The sequence below is a fragment of the Pelodiscus sinensis genome, chromosome 11, assembly GCF_052426305.1.
Source record: "Pelodiscus sinensis isolate ZL-2025 chromosome 11, ASM5242630v1, whole genome shotgun sequence".
NCBI lineage: Eukaryota > Metazoa > Chordata > Testudines > Trionychidae > Pelodiscus > Pelodiscus sinensis.
The window spans coordinates 2,403,935-2,419,982 of record NC_143062.1 but is presented as its reverse complement, the minus strand read 5'-3'; the positions used below and the strand labels follow the sequence as shown (position 1 = coordinate 2,419,982).

At 41.5% G+C, this 16,048-nt stretch overlaps 1 protein-coding gene across 3 annotated transcripts in view; it reads left to right on the top strand.

Annotated features, from left to right (window-relative positions):
- FBLN2 (fibulin 2) overlaps positions 1 to 16,048 on the top strand; it is a 184,529-nt gene that overhangs the window by 120,561 nt on the left and 47,920 nt on the right. For all 3 annotated transcript variants that reach the window (XM_075939673.2, XM_006125827.3, XM_075939674.2), the window contains exons 3-5: positions 3,162 to 3,273; positions 8,066 to 8,195; positions 14,824 to 15,010. In XM_075939673.2, coding sequence (XP_075795788.2) covers positions 3,162 to 3,273; positions 8,066 to 8,195; positions 14,824 to 15,010 — 429 coding nt within the window. The remainder of the gene's footprint in view (positions 1 to 3,161; positions 3,274 to 8,065; positions 8,196 to 14,823; positions 15,011 to 16,048) is intronic.

Sequence of the window (16,048 nt, the reverse complement as noted above, 5' to 3'; positions counted from 1 at the left end):
CAGCAGACCAGGCTTTTGTTGTGGACCCTGGGACAGAGCAACTGGGGCGCTGCCGGTTCGTCCTGCAGCGCCGCTCTGGGCACTACTGGACCAACCCAGCAGCACCCCAGCTGCTCTGCCCCAGGTCCTGATTCAGCCGCTGCTGGTCAGTTTCAGCAGTGGCTGAATCAGGACACCTGGGGCAGAGCAGCTGGGATGCTGCTGGGTTGGTCCAGTAGCGCCAAGGAGCGAGGAGCGGTGCTACTGGAGCATCCCAGCAGCACCCCAGCTGCTCTGCCCCAGGCGTCCCCAAGTCAGCCGCTGCTGAAACTGACCAGCGCTGACTACAGGAAGCCCGAGGCAGAGTTGCTCTGCCCCAGGCTTCCTGGAATCAGCCGCTGATCAGTTTCAGCAGCAACTGACTTGGGGACGCTTGGGGTTCTTAAGTTGAATCTGTATGTAAGTCAGAACTGGCGGTCAGTTTCAGCAGCGGCTGAATCTGGACGCCAGTTCCGACTTACATACAGATTCAACTTAAGAACAAACCTACAGTCCCTATCTTGTACGTAACCCGGGGACTGCCTGTATAATATGTTGAAATTCACTTATTCCTGAGCATTTAATCAATCTAATAGGGAAAATATATGAAATAGCTCAATGTTCCACACTTCCATCTTTTTTTACGATATTTACACCTGTGCTATACATCAGCTAATCAGCCAGTCCAGTGCTATGTCTCCCAGGTCTTTTTATTGTGGTTTAAAACAACTAAAGCATCAAATTTAGCCCTAGGCTTATATTCCAACCAAATGCTGTATGGACAAAACTTTAATCCACTTTATGGAAACAATTTCTTAACACTTCATCTGTCAAAATCTACAGAACAAAATCCCTAACTAAATCCTGTTAACTCCCAGAGACCAGAACAAGGAACATTTGTTCACAGTTTGTTATCATTGTGTATTTTTACTACTCGTATATTGCATTTCATTTATATTGTGTAATTCAGGGAAACATAGCAACACAGAGGCGTGCATGTGCGATAGATCGAGGAAATGCTCATGCATATCTGGTATGTAGTACTTACGTGCAAGTTCTAATGGGTTTCCTCTCCTACATGTTAGACAGTCCAAGTACTGGCAGGGGAGTCCGCATAATACGTAAACAGTTTGCTAACAAACTACGTTCATATGAGAATGGAATCAAATATGATATTTATGATGGTCTTTGGATGTCTGAAAGATGCATTTATCTTCAAACAAATGATGGCTGTCCTCCCATTTACAACTTCTAGTTGTCTCCTTAAAAGCAAATGTAATGTGCTCTAATATGTCTGACCATCCTACATGATGGATAGCTCAGCCCTTTTTTTGTCTCATCAGACCAGGAATAGAAGCTGTTTCTATGAAATCCTGCCTTTGTTCCTTTTTAACATAATACAAAGAAAGGTCTATTAAATTCGTTTTGAGTAAATCATCTGTTCATTGGTTATACTTACCTCTGTCCTCCCAAAACGTCAAACACATAAGTGTTTGTATGTGCAGTGCACACAAACAACTAAGAAACATAATATACCTGTGAAGATGCATCTATATAAATGTCAAAGTGCTAAGGACAAATTTCGGTTTGCCCTTGGTTTTGTACTGCTAAATATCTTTGGAATGATCAATCCCTAAAGATATTCCTTTCCCGGAGATAGGGATAAGGATAGCCTTTGATGAAACTGTGATTGCTTTGCAGGCATTCAGTGCAGAGCTATGGAAGCCATTTCATGATAGACATGGGACCAACTCGCTCTATTTAAGTCAATACACAAAGTCCAATTGACTTCCATGGGAGAAGGATTAAACCCCTAGAGCTCTAGTTGTACTGTTTCTTACTGTGCTGTCTTCTAAATGCTGAAAACCCAAATGCCAGCTGCCCCTTTGCACCAGGGAGGAAGACTGGTCAGACTGGCAACGGAACAGACAGGCCAGAAAGAAGCAAGGTAGGGCATGTTTGGGAATGTAGGGCTGGGCCCCTTCTCCAAGGGCCCGCCATCTTCTATTGGCCATGCAGAGTGTGTGTGTGCTTGAGTGCCGATTCTGCCCCTTTGTTCTCCCCCATTAATTTAAACCTATTGGGGGCCTTTTGTCCCCTTCAGCTGCCCCCCCCCCTTCCTTCTCTGTTGTTGTACTATGGGCACTTTGTGTTTGGGATGCTGTGAGCCGCTCTAGTCACTTACACTGGGGTCAGGAAGAAGTTTTTTCCCATTGAGCCAAATTAACAAAGAATCATGGATGCATAGTTCATTAAAATAGGAGTAGGACTTAGGGCTTGTCCACATGGTGGGCTAGGGCTCACCAGCTAGGTGTAAATTCTAATATGCATTACCATTTATTGCAAACTCTCCATGCATACCCTACCGGCACACACTATAAGTTCTTGTGTATACGTTGCTATGGTGTTTGAAATAGAGCTCTGTTAGTGCTCGTCCGCAAGGTTCACACCGACACACAGTGCATAACACATTGGTTCACATTAGAATTTACATTCAGCTGGTGCATACTTATGCACCATGTAGACAACCCGTTAGAACTTTAATATTAATCATTGAAGAAAGCATTCCTAATATTTATGTGTTGCAACTTGTAGCTGGCATCTAGTATGTATATATAGGCTAAAAGGGCACCTCCCAGAAGTAAAATAGACCTGGGATTTTGCTGGTGGACTTGGTGGCTGTTGAAAGGGGAAGCCTTTTGATACCTTCATCGTCCACGGCCAATGTAAGAGGCAGGAAGTGTTGCAGACCAGGACGCCGCTTCTCACGTCTTGCCATTCACGGCTAACCAGAACTGCGATCCTCCATCCCTGCGGAGGCGCAGATATACATTGGAGGTATGAGCCCACCACGGACTAACCCAGCGGACCGGATCCAGCCTGTAGGCTGGAATTTGTCTACCCCTGCATTAGACCCACTTATATGCCTGGTACATGAAAGATGGTAGAACTGGGATATATACTGTACCTCTCCAGTGTTAATAACATTGCAGCCTTACAGAGTCCATATGTGTATTCCTATCAATACATTTTCAAGCCAGACTTATTAACCAATAGCTGATTTTAAAAGTGTAATTATTTGAAACCTATTTTTAATAAAAAACAGAAACTCCACTCACAAATCGTATCTACCTTTCTTTCAGGTTCTACAAAGGACTTAATTGAAACTTGCTGTGCAGCGGGACAACAGTGGGCTATAGACAACGGGGAATGCACAGAAATCCCAGTCAGTGGGGCTGATGGTGATATTTGCAGGTAAGCAAACCAAAGTCAAAGTAATCCTGAGAAATGCAGTGAACATTACGTTAGAAGAAGGCTAATAATTGCATGAACTGGCCAATCTCCAGGAAGCTATGACCAAGTCCATCCTTCAGACTGCTGTCTGACTGACAATATGTCAGAGCGGAATGGGAAGAGTTTTCCTCCCAAGATCTAGAACCTAATGTAAACTGAAGTTTTTAAAGTTTTTTTTCCCCTGCTGCTCAAAAACAAAGTCTAGTGTTTTGTGTCCTTGTTGTACCCAGATGGGTGGAGTTTTTAGGTTTTAGGAGAGTGTAGCCAAATGTTCTTGACACTTTTGTATGACACATATTACATTATTTTCATGACTTTTTATTAAATGGTAAATTTGACAACTAATCAGGTAGGTGGGAGAATCCAAAGACTGGATTCTGATGCCCTTACTCACCTGTACCAGTATTCCTTAAATATCCCCATGGCAATCAAGGGAAATGCTTGCCACACAAGGCCCTGTGGTAGGTGAATGAGGATAACTGCACTCTTCCCAACATGGAGGAGAAAAATATGACAGTAAGAAGGGAGCAGAAAAATACAGATAACATGTGAATTTAACTCAATTTCATATTTTCTCTTTCTAGTCTGAAAAAGAAGCTTGAGGCAAAACTAGAAACAAAATATTTTGAGTGTCAGATCTGAAAACCACGTGGAATCTTTAAAATGATTTCAGCATTTTAACATTCTGCTCTTACTTCTGAACTCTTGCTGGTGGAAAGCAGCAGTAAATCCGGAGCTGTCCTTACCCATACTCAGAATGCACAGTTAGGTAGGGCATCTTGAAATTTGGGGCACCACTGGGCCTTATTGTCCCCCCCAGTGCCTCTTCCTGTCCCTGCTCTGCTTCCTCTGGAGAGGATCTAGTTCACTTAAAAGTGAAAACGTCTGCCAGGCCTATTAACAGAACCAGTGAAAGAGTAATGAAGGGTAATGAGGACATTTGCCAACCCCATGTCATTTTCTGAATTTACTGTATTAGTCTACTGTATTAGGACCTTAGTTTACACCAGTTGAGAAGAGCCCAGATTGTCTCAACAGAGGAATCCTGTAGCACTATGCTGGGGCATTAGAGCAGTACAAAGTCAAAGGCTGGGGTGTTATTAACTAAATCACCCACACCACCTCTTGCAGTGCATGGCTTTTCCTTGAATGTTTTCTATTCACCTGCCCACCAGACTAACTTTTGCTTGTTCCATGATGCAACAATTCCCTAGTTGGGGAATTGAAAATTTATTAATGGAAATGTTTTTATTGATGTGAAGTTCAAGTTACTATAAAGTTTGCAAAAGTTTTGGGGGGGTTCACTGCAGCACATGTGTGAAGTGAAAGGCCCACCTTCTGGATAGATAATAAAGACACCATATTTAGCTCACAATGCCCAAGAATCATAAGTTTAAAAACAACCAAAAACTAGATTGGGATAACTTGTTCTTCCTTCCTCCAACCCTCCTCATTTTAATGCCGTGAACTAACACTTGTTTAAAATATTTTAAAGATATTTTAACTAGTTTTGACTTTTCTCAGTAACATTATGGGAATAAAGTTGCATGTATCTTACCGAGGGACGTAGTGGAATCTCAATCCCTAGAGGTGTTTAAGTCCCAGCTTGACAAAGCCCTGGCTGGGATGATTTAGTTGGGGTTGGTCCTGCTTTGGGCAGAGGGTTGGACTCAATGAGCTTCTGAGGTCTCTTCCAGCCCTAGGATTCTGTGATCCCAATAATACCTAGGTCAAACTAGCTGCCAAGAAATGATCACAGTAAATTAATAGGGAGTAACTTCTACAGCACAGAAGAATTCTGCTCAAGACTTGTCAATATTAAGGAAATTTGCACTGGGATAACTATATCAATGTACAAACCACTACAAACTCTTAAAGTAGATGTATTGCACCAGAATAAATCAGGGTTTATGGTCCTCCCTTTTACATCAATAAGAATATAAAGAATGGCCATATTGGATCAGAAAATGGTCCATCTAGCACAGTAGCCTGTTGGGCAATGCCAGATACTTCAGAGGGAATGAACAGAAGAGGACAATTATTGAGAGATCCGTCCCATGTCACCCACTCCTAGCCTTTGGCTGTCAGAGAATTAGGAACACCCAGAGCATAGGGTGGCATCTCTGACCATCGTGGCCAATAGCCATTGATGGACCTACCCTCCATGGACCTATCTATCCTCCAAGAACTCATCTAATTCTGTTTAAACCCAGTTAGACTTTTGACTTTCACAACATCTGCAGGTTGACTATGCAAATTTGTGTGAAGTTTGTTTTAAACCTGATGCCTATTAATTTGGCTGGGTAACCGATGGTTCTTCTGTTTCATTGGGGTTACTAACATTTCTTTAATCACCTCATTCATAATTTTATAGAAGTCTGTCATACTCCCCCCTCAATCATCTCTTTTCTAAGATGAACAGTTACAGTCTTTTAAAATCTCATCATATGGGAGTTGTCCATTCCCTTAGTTGTGTTTGTTGCCTTCTCTATACTTTTTCCAATTCTAAGGTATTTTTTAATGGAACAACCAGAACTGTACTTAGTATTCAAGGTGTGCATATACTTATTTATTTTTCCGTCTTTATATCTATCCTTTTGCTAATAGTTTCTAGCATTTTGATCGCTTTTTGACTGCTACAGTACATTGAGCAGATATTTTCAAAAACCTCTCCATCATCACTCCAACATTTCTTTTGAGAGTTGTAACAGCTAGTTTAGACCTCATCATTTTGTATGTACAGTTAGAATTATGTTTTTCAATGTGCATTACTTTGTACTTATCAGCATTGCATTTAATCTGCCATTTTGTTACCGGGTCACCTGGTTTTGTTTGATCCCTTTGTAACTCTCTGCAATTAGCTTTGGATTTAACTAAATTCAGTAATTTTGTATTATTTACAAACTTTTCCAACTCACTATTTACCCCCTTTTCCAGACTACTTAGGAAAATGTTCAACAGCACTATTTACCACTTTCCACTGTGAAAAGTGGCCATTTATTCCTTCCCTTTCTTCTCTTTTAATCACAGTGATAGATCCACAAGGAGACCTTCTTTCTTACCCCATGACATATGTTATCATGGTGCACTGCATTGGCATAAGCCTTACCTTGTGCCTGGGAAGGATGTTTACGTTGTAGACTTGCACTGATTTAATACTTTGATGTAGTTACACCAGTGTGAATTTTTAAGAAAGGCTCTGAGTCCAACAATCCATTGACCTTGCTTCCTAAGAGTTGTGTTGTGAATAGAAAATAAATAAGAGTTGCTAATGTGAAGTTTTTATCTGCTCAATTCATGTTTCAATGGAACAGTACCTAAAATTAAACCATCTTGAAATATCTAAAGAAGTTTTACAAGTGTAAAAACGGCCAGTGTTATTTCCTATAGCTCTGGATCATCATTGTAGTTTTGCCGAGGAACATGAATCCATGAAGACTTCAGCCTCTTGAGAGCAACTACTGATTTTTGTATTGTAGATGCTCTACATTAAGAAAAACAACAACCACCATTCAGTCTTGGTTTTTTGAATGTTTGTCAGAAAGTCAAAATATCCATCCATGAATTGAAATTTTTACTGAAATTTCAAATGTCCTTTGATGGCATTAAAAATGAGGTTTTGTCCTCAAATATGGTTAGACATTAGCCGCTGACATTTCAAACGAATAGCTATAGTTTTTTCTAGTTGGCAATAACAGGAAGAAATATTACTGAAAAACAAAACACAAAATTGGGAAAGGAACCTCCCTTTACTCACCCATAGATCATTGCTCCACAATGTAAATACAAACCTAAACCTGACACAGCTAGCCACTGACATTTTAAGTGTGAATTGACAATGGACAAACTTCTATACCAGGCTGGTTTGCTCAGGAAAATGAGACATCTCCTTCCTGTTTTCCCCCCAAACATCAGGAAAAAAACATGAATTGGAATTTTTTTTCCTCGGGGGGAGTTGGCTTGAGATGCTGCTTATTTCTTTGCTGTAATAATCATACATATCTTACCGACAGCCATTTTTTGGCTTGGAACTTCCTGTCAATAAAGGAAGCTAACTGACTTAGCAACTGGCTGCCAAAAAGCAACAGCCCGTACAACTACTGCATATTTATGAGATGAGGGCTTGGAGCAGATTGAGCTTGGGCCACTTGGGGGCATGGTTGTAGGATGCCTCCTGGTGGACAATTCTTGTACCTTGTGGCAGTCAGTAGAATTGGTCTCACCAGCAAAGAAGGGGTCTGCAGGGAGAAAGCGAATCCTTTCCTGCTTTCCCTTTATAACCTCAAATGGGCCCCCCACAAAAACATAACATTAAGAACATGAGTATAATGCTGTATGTTGAATAAGGTTTAATTCATATTTATATAATGCCAGGATGGGCTTTAGTGTTATCTTTTCTCAGAAAAGACCATTGGGATAAAGTATAACCCAGGCCGTAAGATTTCCCTGTATTAATTCCTCTTCTCTTTCTTAAGGTAAACAGAGTGAGCGCCTTAAGTCTTTCATTAAAAACAATGTTTTCCAATCTAAGTAAGAATTTAACAGGAGAAATCCTGGCTTGATTAAAGTAATGGCAGAACTATTGACTTCAATGGCAAAAGGACATCACCCAACATATACATGTAAAAAAGGTGATGAAATGTACAGAATGCATACACTTCTGTGTTCACCAATTCTTACAGCATATTCTTGCAACCTGATGGCACAACTTTTTGAATGACAGTTAACACTTAACCCTGTTTCATCTTTGCAGAATTGCTCAGAAGCAGTGCTGTGTGTCCTACTTAAAAGAAAATAGCTGTGTTGCTGGCATGATTGCAGCCAAGGAAGGAGATATGTGTGGACCTGATGAAAGTGATACCTGTGGAGGATCTTTATATAAGGCAAGACCCCTTGGTATTTTTGCAAGTCCTTTTCGGATGCAGATGTATTTAGTGTTGTGCAAGCATGTTTAAAGGTGCTTTATATTTGTGTCATGGAGGTTAATTATTTATAAAGTTGCCTGGGTAAGGCATGGAAATCACTTTTAGCTGAATATATTCGTAGTTTGCATTCAGACCTCAATTGTGCCTGAGGGGCATAGATCTAAGTTGTAAAACTTTGTAATGAGGGTAATTTGTATGGTTTCTCTCTCATTGTTAAGACTAAACTTGCTGATGTATTATTGCCTTCTCCATTTGGAAGTGGTTGAGAGAAGTTGATTTCAGTTTTTATATCTGTAGTGTAATAGATTTTAGACAATGATAGGGGAAAGCTTAATCAAAGATATAGTTGGAAAGGCCCATTATGGAATAATTTGTCAGTTAGGAACATTATTGAATAGCAGTTTAATTTACCAGCTAAACAAAATATTTGAGAAGAAACACATATTTGGATTCCTATAAAGGCTTTTTCTCATAAATAAAGAAGGGCTATTAAAGGAGCTAAGCCAATTTACCCTGGCTAAGTATCCAGTCTCTTGTTCGTTATGCATATTTCTCCAATTTGGGCCTAAAGTGAAGGTTTCAGAACTCTTTAAACCAGGCCTGGGCAAAATACCCTCCACAGGCTGCCCTCCAAGCTGCCAGATCTGGCCCACAGACGCAGTGGGAAGCTTCAGGCAGACTCCCTGCCTGCCCACCACACACTGATGAGAAAAGCGGTCCTTGCTGGGTGCCGTTTGAATAGCTGTGAGCCCGTGGGAGGGAGGAGCAGCTTCATGTGCTGCCCCAGCTCTCAGCACAATCCCATTGGCAGGTTGTCAACAGGGAGCTTGCAAAGCACCCTTTCCCTCTCCGTTCAGGCTCATAACTGTTCAAAAACAATATAGTCTCTGCAGCCAGTGCAGGGGTGGGGGAGGCAGGGACTCTGCCTGAGGAGGCTGCTGGCTGGGAGTCAAGCAGGCAAGTTTCCCAGCCAGAGCCTGCTTCTGACACCCCAGCCCTTTCCCCCCACCCTACGAATCCAAACCCTCTGCCCCCTCCTGCCCTCATATCCCCTCCCAGATCCTGTACCCCGATCCCCTGCCCTAGGTCACAACTCAAACCCCTGCACCTCCTCCTGCACCCCAGTCACCTGCCCCAAGTCACAAAACCCTTCCTGCCCAAAGTCACAGCCCAAACCCCTCCACCGTCTCCTGCACCCTAGTCCCCTTTTGCAGATCACAGCCCCCTCTGGTCCTAGGTCAGAACCCAAACCCTCTAGCCCCCTTCTGCCTCCATATCCTCTCCCAGCTCCTGTACCCCAATCCCCTGCCCTATGTCGCAACCCAAACCCCTGCAGCTCCTCCTGGGCCTTAGTCCCCTTTTCCAAGTCACAACCCCCTCTTGCCCAAGGTCACCATCCAAACCCCTGCACCCTAGTCCTCTAACCCAGGTCACAACTGCCTTCTTCACCCAAACTCCCTCCCAGACCCCACACCGTCTCCTGCACCCCAATCCCTTACTGAAAGCTCCCTTCTGCACCCAACCTCCATCCCAAACCCCACACCTTCTCCATTAATATGGAAGTGTGGTCCTTGACCACTTTCCAAATTCTTTGAATGGCTCTCTCATCAAAAGTGATTGCCCACCCCTGCCTTAAACACTGATAAGAATTTGCATTCATGTTTGTAGACTCCAATGTATTTTCCCATTGTGTCAGCAGGTAACTTATTAGCTCTGTCTCTTTTTATTAGCTCTGTCTGTTGTAATTCAGCTGAGAGTGTTGCAAATAATGTGATGTGCTGGTAAATTGACCACTGTTGGAAGACATGATACTGGGTTAGATGGACCTTTGGTCTGACCCAGTATGGCCATTCTTATGAAAAAATAAGGTCATCCACTGTACAGAGTTTAATTAGGCATATCATTTCTAGGGGATGATTTAATTTATATATATATATATACACACACACACACAACTTTTAAAAAAGACAATCTTTCTAAAAGTGCACCTAAAAGACTAAAAATAAAATTTAAAGTTAGCAATTTAGGAGAAAGATCGGATGGCTAAGTACAATTCAAGCTAGTTGTTAGCCATTCAATCTTTCTCCTAAATCGCTAGCTTTAAATTTTATTTTTGACTTTTTGGTGCACTTTTTTATTATTTTTAGTCTTTTGGTGCGCTTTTAGAAAGATTGTCTTTTTTAAAAGTTTTTTTATATATTTTTTTTATTTCTGTCTTTTTGGTCTTAAATCTAGTGTGTTTCAACTAAAAAAAAACTCCAAGGTGTGTTGATATGCTTATATGCTTTGAGCTAGACTTTTTTACAAAATGTTTTTGGAAGGGCTTCTGGAAAGTTCGATGTGACTGGAATTCGTGTAAGAATGTTCAAGGTGCTAGGTGTTGTAGAAACACAGAACAAACCTGTCATTCCAAATATAAGTGAGACAACAGATGAGTACAATTGATAAAAAGGGTGGGGAGAGAAGGCAACGGACACGAAGGCTACGTCTACACTGGCATGATTTTCCGGAAATGCTTTTAACGGATGTTAATTACTTTGTTATGTAAAAACCATAGTGGCGTCTCCTTACAGCACATGGCCTGCCCCTTCCGCCCAAGGCCCCGCCCCTTCTGGGTTGGCCCGCAGCCACTTCTGAAATTTGTGAAGTGGCCACCTATTAATAATTATTGCCCACCCTGATGTAAGGGCTACTACCAGACAGAGAACTCAATAATAGTAATAGATAGGGTGACCGTATTTCCTCATACCAAATATAGGATACCATGGAGTGGGGTGGGGGGATGGGTTGGCTAGAGCTTGGGGCTTCAGCCCCGCAGCAGGTGGGCAGCATTTGAGGCTTCAGCCCTGGAGCGATGGGGGACTGCTTGGGGGTTCAGCCCTGCAGGAGGGTGGCACTCAGGGCTCCAGTCCCGGGGGGAACGTGCGGGTAAGGAGCTGCCAGCACTTGGGAGTGCTTGAGGCTCCAGCCCCAGAGGGTTGGAAGGAGGAGCTGCTGGCGCTGGGGCTTCAGTGGCTGAAGCCCTGAGTGCTGGCGGCTCCTCCCTGTCCTCTGCTGCAGGAGAAATAGGGGACAATGGGTCCATTTTCTAAAAGTTGAGACGCCGGGAAAAGCCCTTAAATATGGGACTGTCCCTGGAAAAATGGGACAGATGGTCACCCTAGTAATAGAAGTAAATCATATCTCTTGAAAGCTAAGAGAGACATTTCAATGTCATTGTAATAAAATTTTTCTCCTTTAATTGACAGCATAATAGAAAATGCTAATGAGGAAATTATATAGTTATTTTTTTTCCTCACACTCCTGTGGGCTGTTGACCTATGTTATGCAACCTCAGTTATGTGACTAATATACCTCAAGTCAACTTTCTTAGTCGGCTTATGCGGTGTCTTCACAGTGATAAGTTGACAGCTGAACTTTCCTGTCGACTCTGCTCACTCTTCTCATTTTGGCGGAATACTGGATTCAATGGGAGAGGTCAATTTATCGTGTTTAGTATAGATATGATAAATCGACACCGCCTCCACTAGATTGATTGTCATCCATCGATGCAGCCCATAGTGAAGACATGCCCTCAGTGTAAGACCATTACAGAAGGTATAAAAATGATGAGGTTCCTCTTCAAAAGATCCAACATTCTGATATAATTAACCAACATTTGAAGACACTATAACTCCAGAGAGGAGCAGAACAGGAAACAATGAATAGAGCTGCATGACTTTTTATTTTTTTCAAATAGTTACTTGCCAACAAATGTGTTTTCTATTGAGCCAAAACTATTTGCAGATTTGTATCAAGTTTGCCAAATAGTTTCAGCCAAATTTTAAAAAATGAACATGTTTTCTTTTGGCTTGACTCAAATTTTTTCATTTTGATTTTGGCAGTTATTAAAAAAAATCTAACAAGGTTTAGATTCACTAAATAGCCCTTTATGGTTATAGATGGGATGTGGAAGGCTCCAACTGATGTAGAGAAAGGATTTCAACTTGGGTCTCCCAAATTCTAGGTGATAGCCTAACTATCTAGCAGTAGAGTCATTTTCACCCTCTCTCTGGGCCCCAAACTATTCATTATAGTGTGGCCATTGAAAGTCATCCTTAATAATGGTTTTGCTTGTTTTAAACAAAACATAGAAAGTTTCTAGCAAAATGAAAAGCTATTTTTGTTGGGAAAATATGTTGTGACAAAAACTTCAAACAATTGAAGTATCATAAGAACGATCATGCTGGGTCAGACCAAAGGTCCATATAGCCCAATAGCCTGTCCTCGGACAGTGGCTAATGCCAGGTGTCCCATACTGAATTAACAGAACAGACAATCATCAAGTGATTGTCTTCTGGCAAACAGAGACTAGGGACACCATCTCTGCCCATCCTGGCTAATAGCTGTGGCTGTCCTCCAGGAATTTATCTAGTACTTTTTTGAACCCTGCCATAGTCTTAGCCTTCACAGCATCCTCTTGCAGGAAGTTCCACAGATTGGCTGTATGTTGTGTGAAGAAATACTTCCTTTTGTTTATTTTATTCCTGCTGCCTATTAATTTCATTTGGCAACTCCTAATTTTTATGTTATGAGAAGAAATAGCACTTCCTTATCTACTTTCCCTACAACAGTGATGATTTTATAGACTTCTAGCCTGTCTCCTCCTTAGTCATCTTTTTGCCAACTGAAAAAGTCCCAGTTTGTATTTTAAAAAGTCTTACAGAAGCTATTCCATACCCCTAATCATTTCAGTTGTCCTTTTCTGAACCTTTTCTAATTCTAATATATCTTTTCAGAGATGGGGAAACCACATCTGCATGGTCTCAAGATGTGAGTGTTCCGTGGTTTATATAGAGGCAATCTGATACTTTCTCTCTTCTAATCTATCCTTTTCTTAATGTTTCTCACCATTCTGTTTGCTTTTTTGACTGCCACTGAAAGGGATTTAGGGGTCATAGTGGACCACAAGTTAAACTTGAGTCAACAGTGTGACACTGTTGAAAAAAAACCAAACATGATTCTGGGATGCATTAACAGGAATGTTGTGAGCAAGACATGAGAAATCATTCTTCCACTCTACTCTGCACCGATTAGGCCTCAATTGAAGTATTGTGTCCAGTTTTGGGCACTGTATTTTGAGAAATTGGAGAAGGTCCATAGAAGAGCAACCAAAATGATGAAAGGTCTAGAAAACATGACCTATGAGAGAAAACTGAAAGAACTGGGCTTGTTTAGTTTAGAAAAGAGAAGCTTGAGAAGGGACAGGATAGCAGTTTTCAAGTATCTAAAAGGGTGTTACAAGAAGGAGGGAAAAAATAGTTTTTCTTGGCCTCTGATGATAGGACAAGAAGCAATGGGCTCAAATTGCACAACGGAGGTTTAGGTTGGACATTAGGAAAAACTCCCTAATTGTCAAGGTGGTTAAACACTGGAATAATTTACCTAGGGAGGTTGTAGAATCTCCATCACTGGAGATATTTAAGAGCAGGTTGGACAGATGTCTATCAGGGATGATCCAAATGGTGCTTGGTCCTGCCATGAGGGCAGGGGACTGGATTCGATCTCTCAAGGTCCTTTCCAGTTCTAGGATTCTAGGATCATCTGCAAATTTTGACACCTCTTTGTTTTTCCAGATCATTTATGAATATGTTGAATAGAACTGGTCCCAGTCCAGACCCATAGGGGATACCCCTATTTACCTCTCGCCATTCTGAAAACTGAGCATTTATTCTTATCCTTTGTTTCCTATCTTTTAACCAGTTATCAGTCCATGAGAGGACCTTCCCTCTTATTCCATGACAGCTTCCTTTGCTTAAGAACCCTTGTTGAGGGACCTTGTCAAACACTTTCTGAAAATCTAAGTATACTGCATCCACTGGATCCTGTTTGTCCACATGCTTGTTGACCCCCCTCAAACAATTCTAATACGTTAGTCAGACATGAATTCCATTTATTAGAGTCATGTTGACTTTTCCTCAACAAATTATATTCATCTATGTATCAGACAATTCTGTTCTTTATTATAGGTTCAAGTTCAACCATTTTGCCCAGTGCTGAAGTCAGGCTTATTGGGCTATAATTGCTAGGATCACCTCTAGAGCTCTTTTTAAAAATGGGCATCACATTAGCTGTCCTATAGGCATTTTGGTACAGATGATAATGTAATTATTAGTTTACAAACCATAAGAAGTAATTCTGCAATTTTCACATTTGAGTTCCTTCAGAACTCTTGGGATAATACATCTAGTCCTGGTAATTTATTGCTGTTTAGTTTATTAATGTGTTCCAAACCCTCCTTTAATGACACAACAGATCTGAATAACTATTCCAACATCATTTGCCTTCTGCTTCCATGTGAACAGTAACTGAAGTCAACATTGTAGCTACACTTTAATACCTCTCCAAATTCTATTGCCCTCTTTGAACCGAACAAGGCAAATACAAACAGGCTCCCAGTTCTGTAATTGGCTAAATCCTAACCATTGCTCCTTGCTCCTAGGGGAATTTCAGATCGATTCCAGTTTTGGGGCTTGGGCTGATCTCAATTATATATAACACAAGGGACAAGAAAAGGTAAGTTGCTAATTGTCTCCTTCCTTTACAGCAATGTTGTGATTGCTGCAGTCTGGGCCTGAGAGTAAAAGGTGAGGGGCAAACCTGTGAGTCCAACCCTAATCTCGGCTATCCCTGCAACCACGTGATGCTATCCTGCTGTGAAGGAGAAGATCATCTTATTCCTCCAGAAATAAAAAGGCATCCTGAACCACTGCCAACAGTGACGCCTGAGAGAAGTAGGTTCCCTGGTTTTAATTACAGGCAGTTGCAGAGTTGAGAGATTTCTCCATTCCAAGCTATAAAAAAGGGTTACTGTGGAAGTACAATTGGTTTAGCTTTTCGTCAACAATAAAACATTTCTTTTGGACCAGAGATGAACTGAACTGGGTCAGAAAAAGTTTACATGCCTCTGAACTTGAAGTCCCCACCTATTTCATTTACTACCTGGTTGTACAGTTCAGCCTGCTAGATTGTCCAGTATGGTCACTCTCAAAACTTTCCTTGAGCCAAATAGGATTGGCTGTTCCTTTCTGTGTGCTGGAAATACCTACTCATTTTTAGGGCTTGTCAACACATGATTGAGGGTAGGGTATGAATTTAAAGCAAATTAACTCTACTGTATTAAGCAAATTTGAAGTAAGACATGCTTATTCTGTATCTGCACATGGAGTTAATCAGGAGTAACTCCCCAGGCCAACAAGCTCTCAGTCCTTTTGCTTCCTTCTGGCTTGTCCCAACACTGATGTAACGCCAAGTACTTTCTACAGGGTGAGCTGAATAGTTTCACTGAAAAAAAGCACTTGCCTCTTCAAAATGCAGACTTCGAGCATCACTAGCTACATTTCCTCCCCATCCTCTCCCTTCAACTCACCTTTAGGAGAATCACGTTGCTCCCCATCAAATGATGTGGAGGAGGCTGGGGGTTCCTTCCTCTCAGGCTCAGTAAGGCTGTGTCCAGACTCAAGGGTTTTTTCGAAAAAAGTAGCCTTTTTTCGAAAAAACTTCACTTGCGTCTAGACTTCAGCCGCGTTCTTTCGAAATTAAAATGAAAGAACGCGGCTTTTCTTTCGACAGCGGTAAACCTAATTTCACGAGGAAGAACGCCTTTTTTCGAAAGTGCTCTTTCGAAAAAAGGCGTTCTTGAATGCAAACAGGGCTTTTTAGAAAGAGAGCATCCAGACTGCCTGGGTGCTTTCTTTCGAAAAAGCGGCTTGCTTTTTCGAAAGTACTGGTTGCAGTCTAGACGCTCTTTTTTGAAAGAGGCTTTTTCGAAA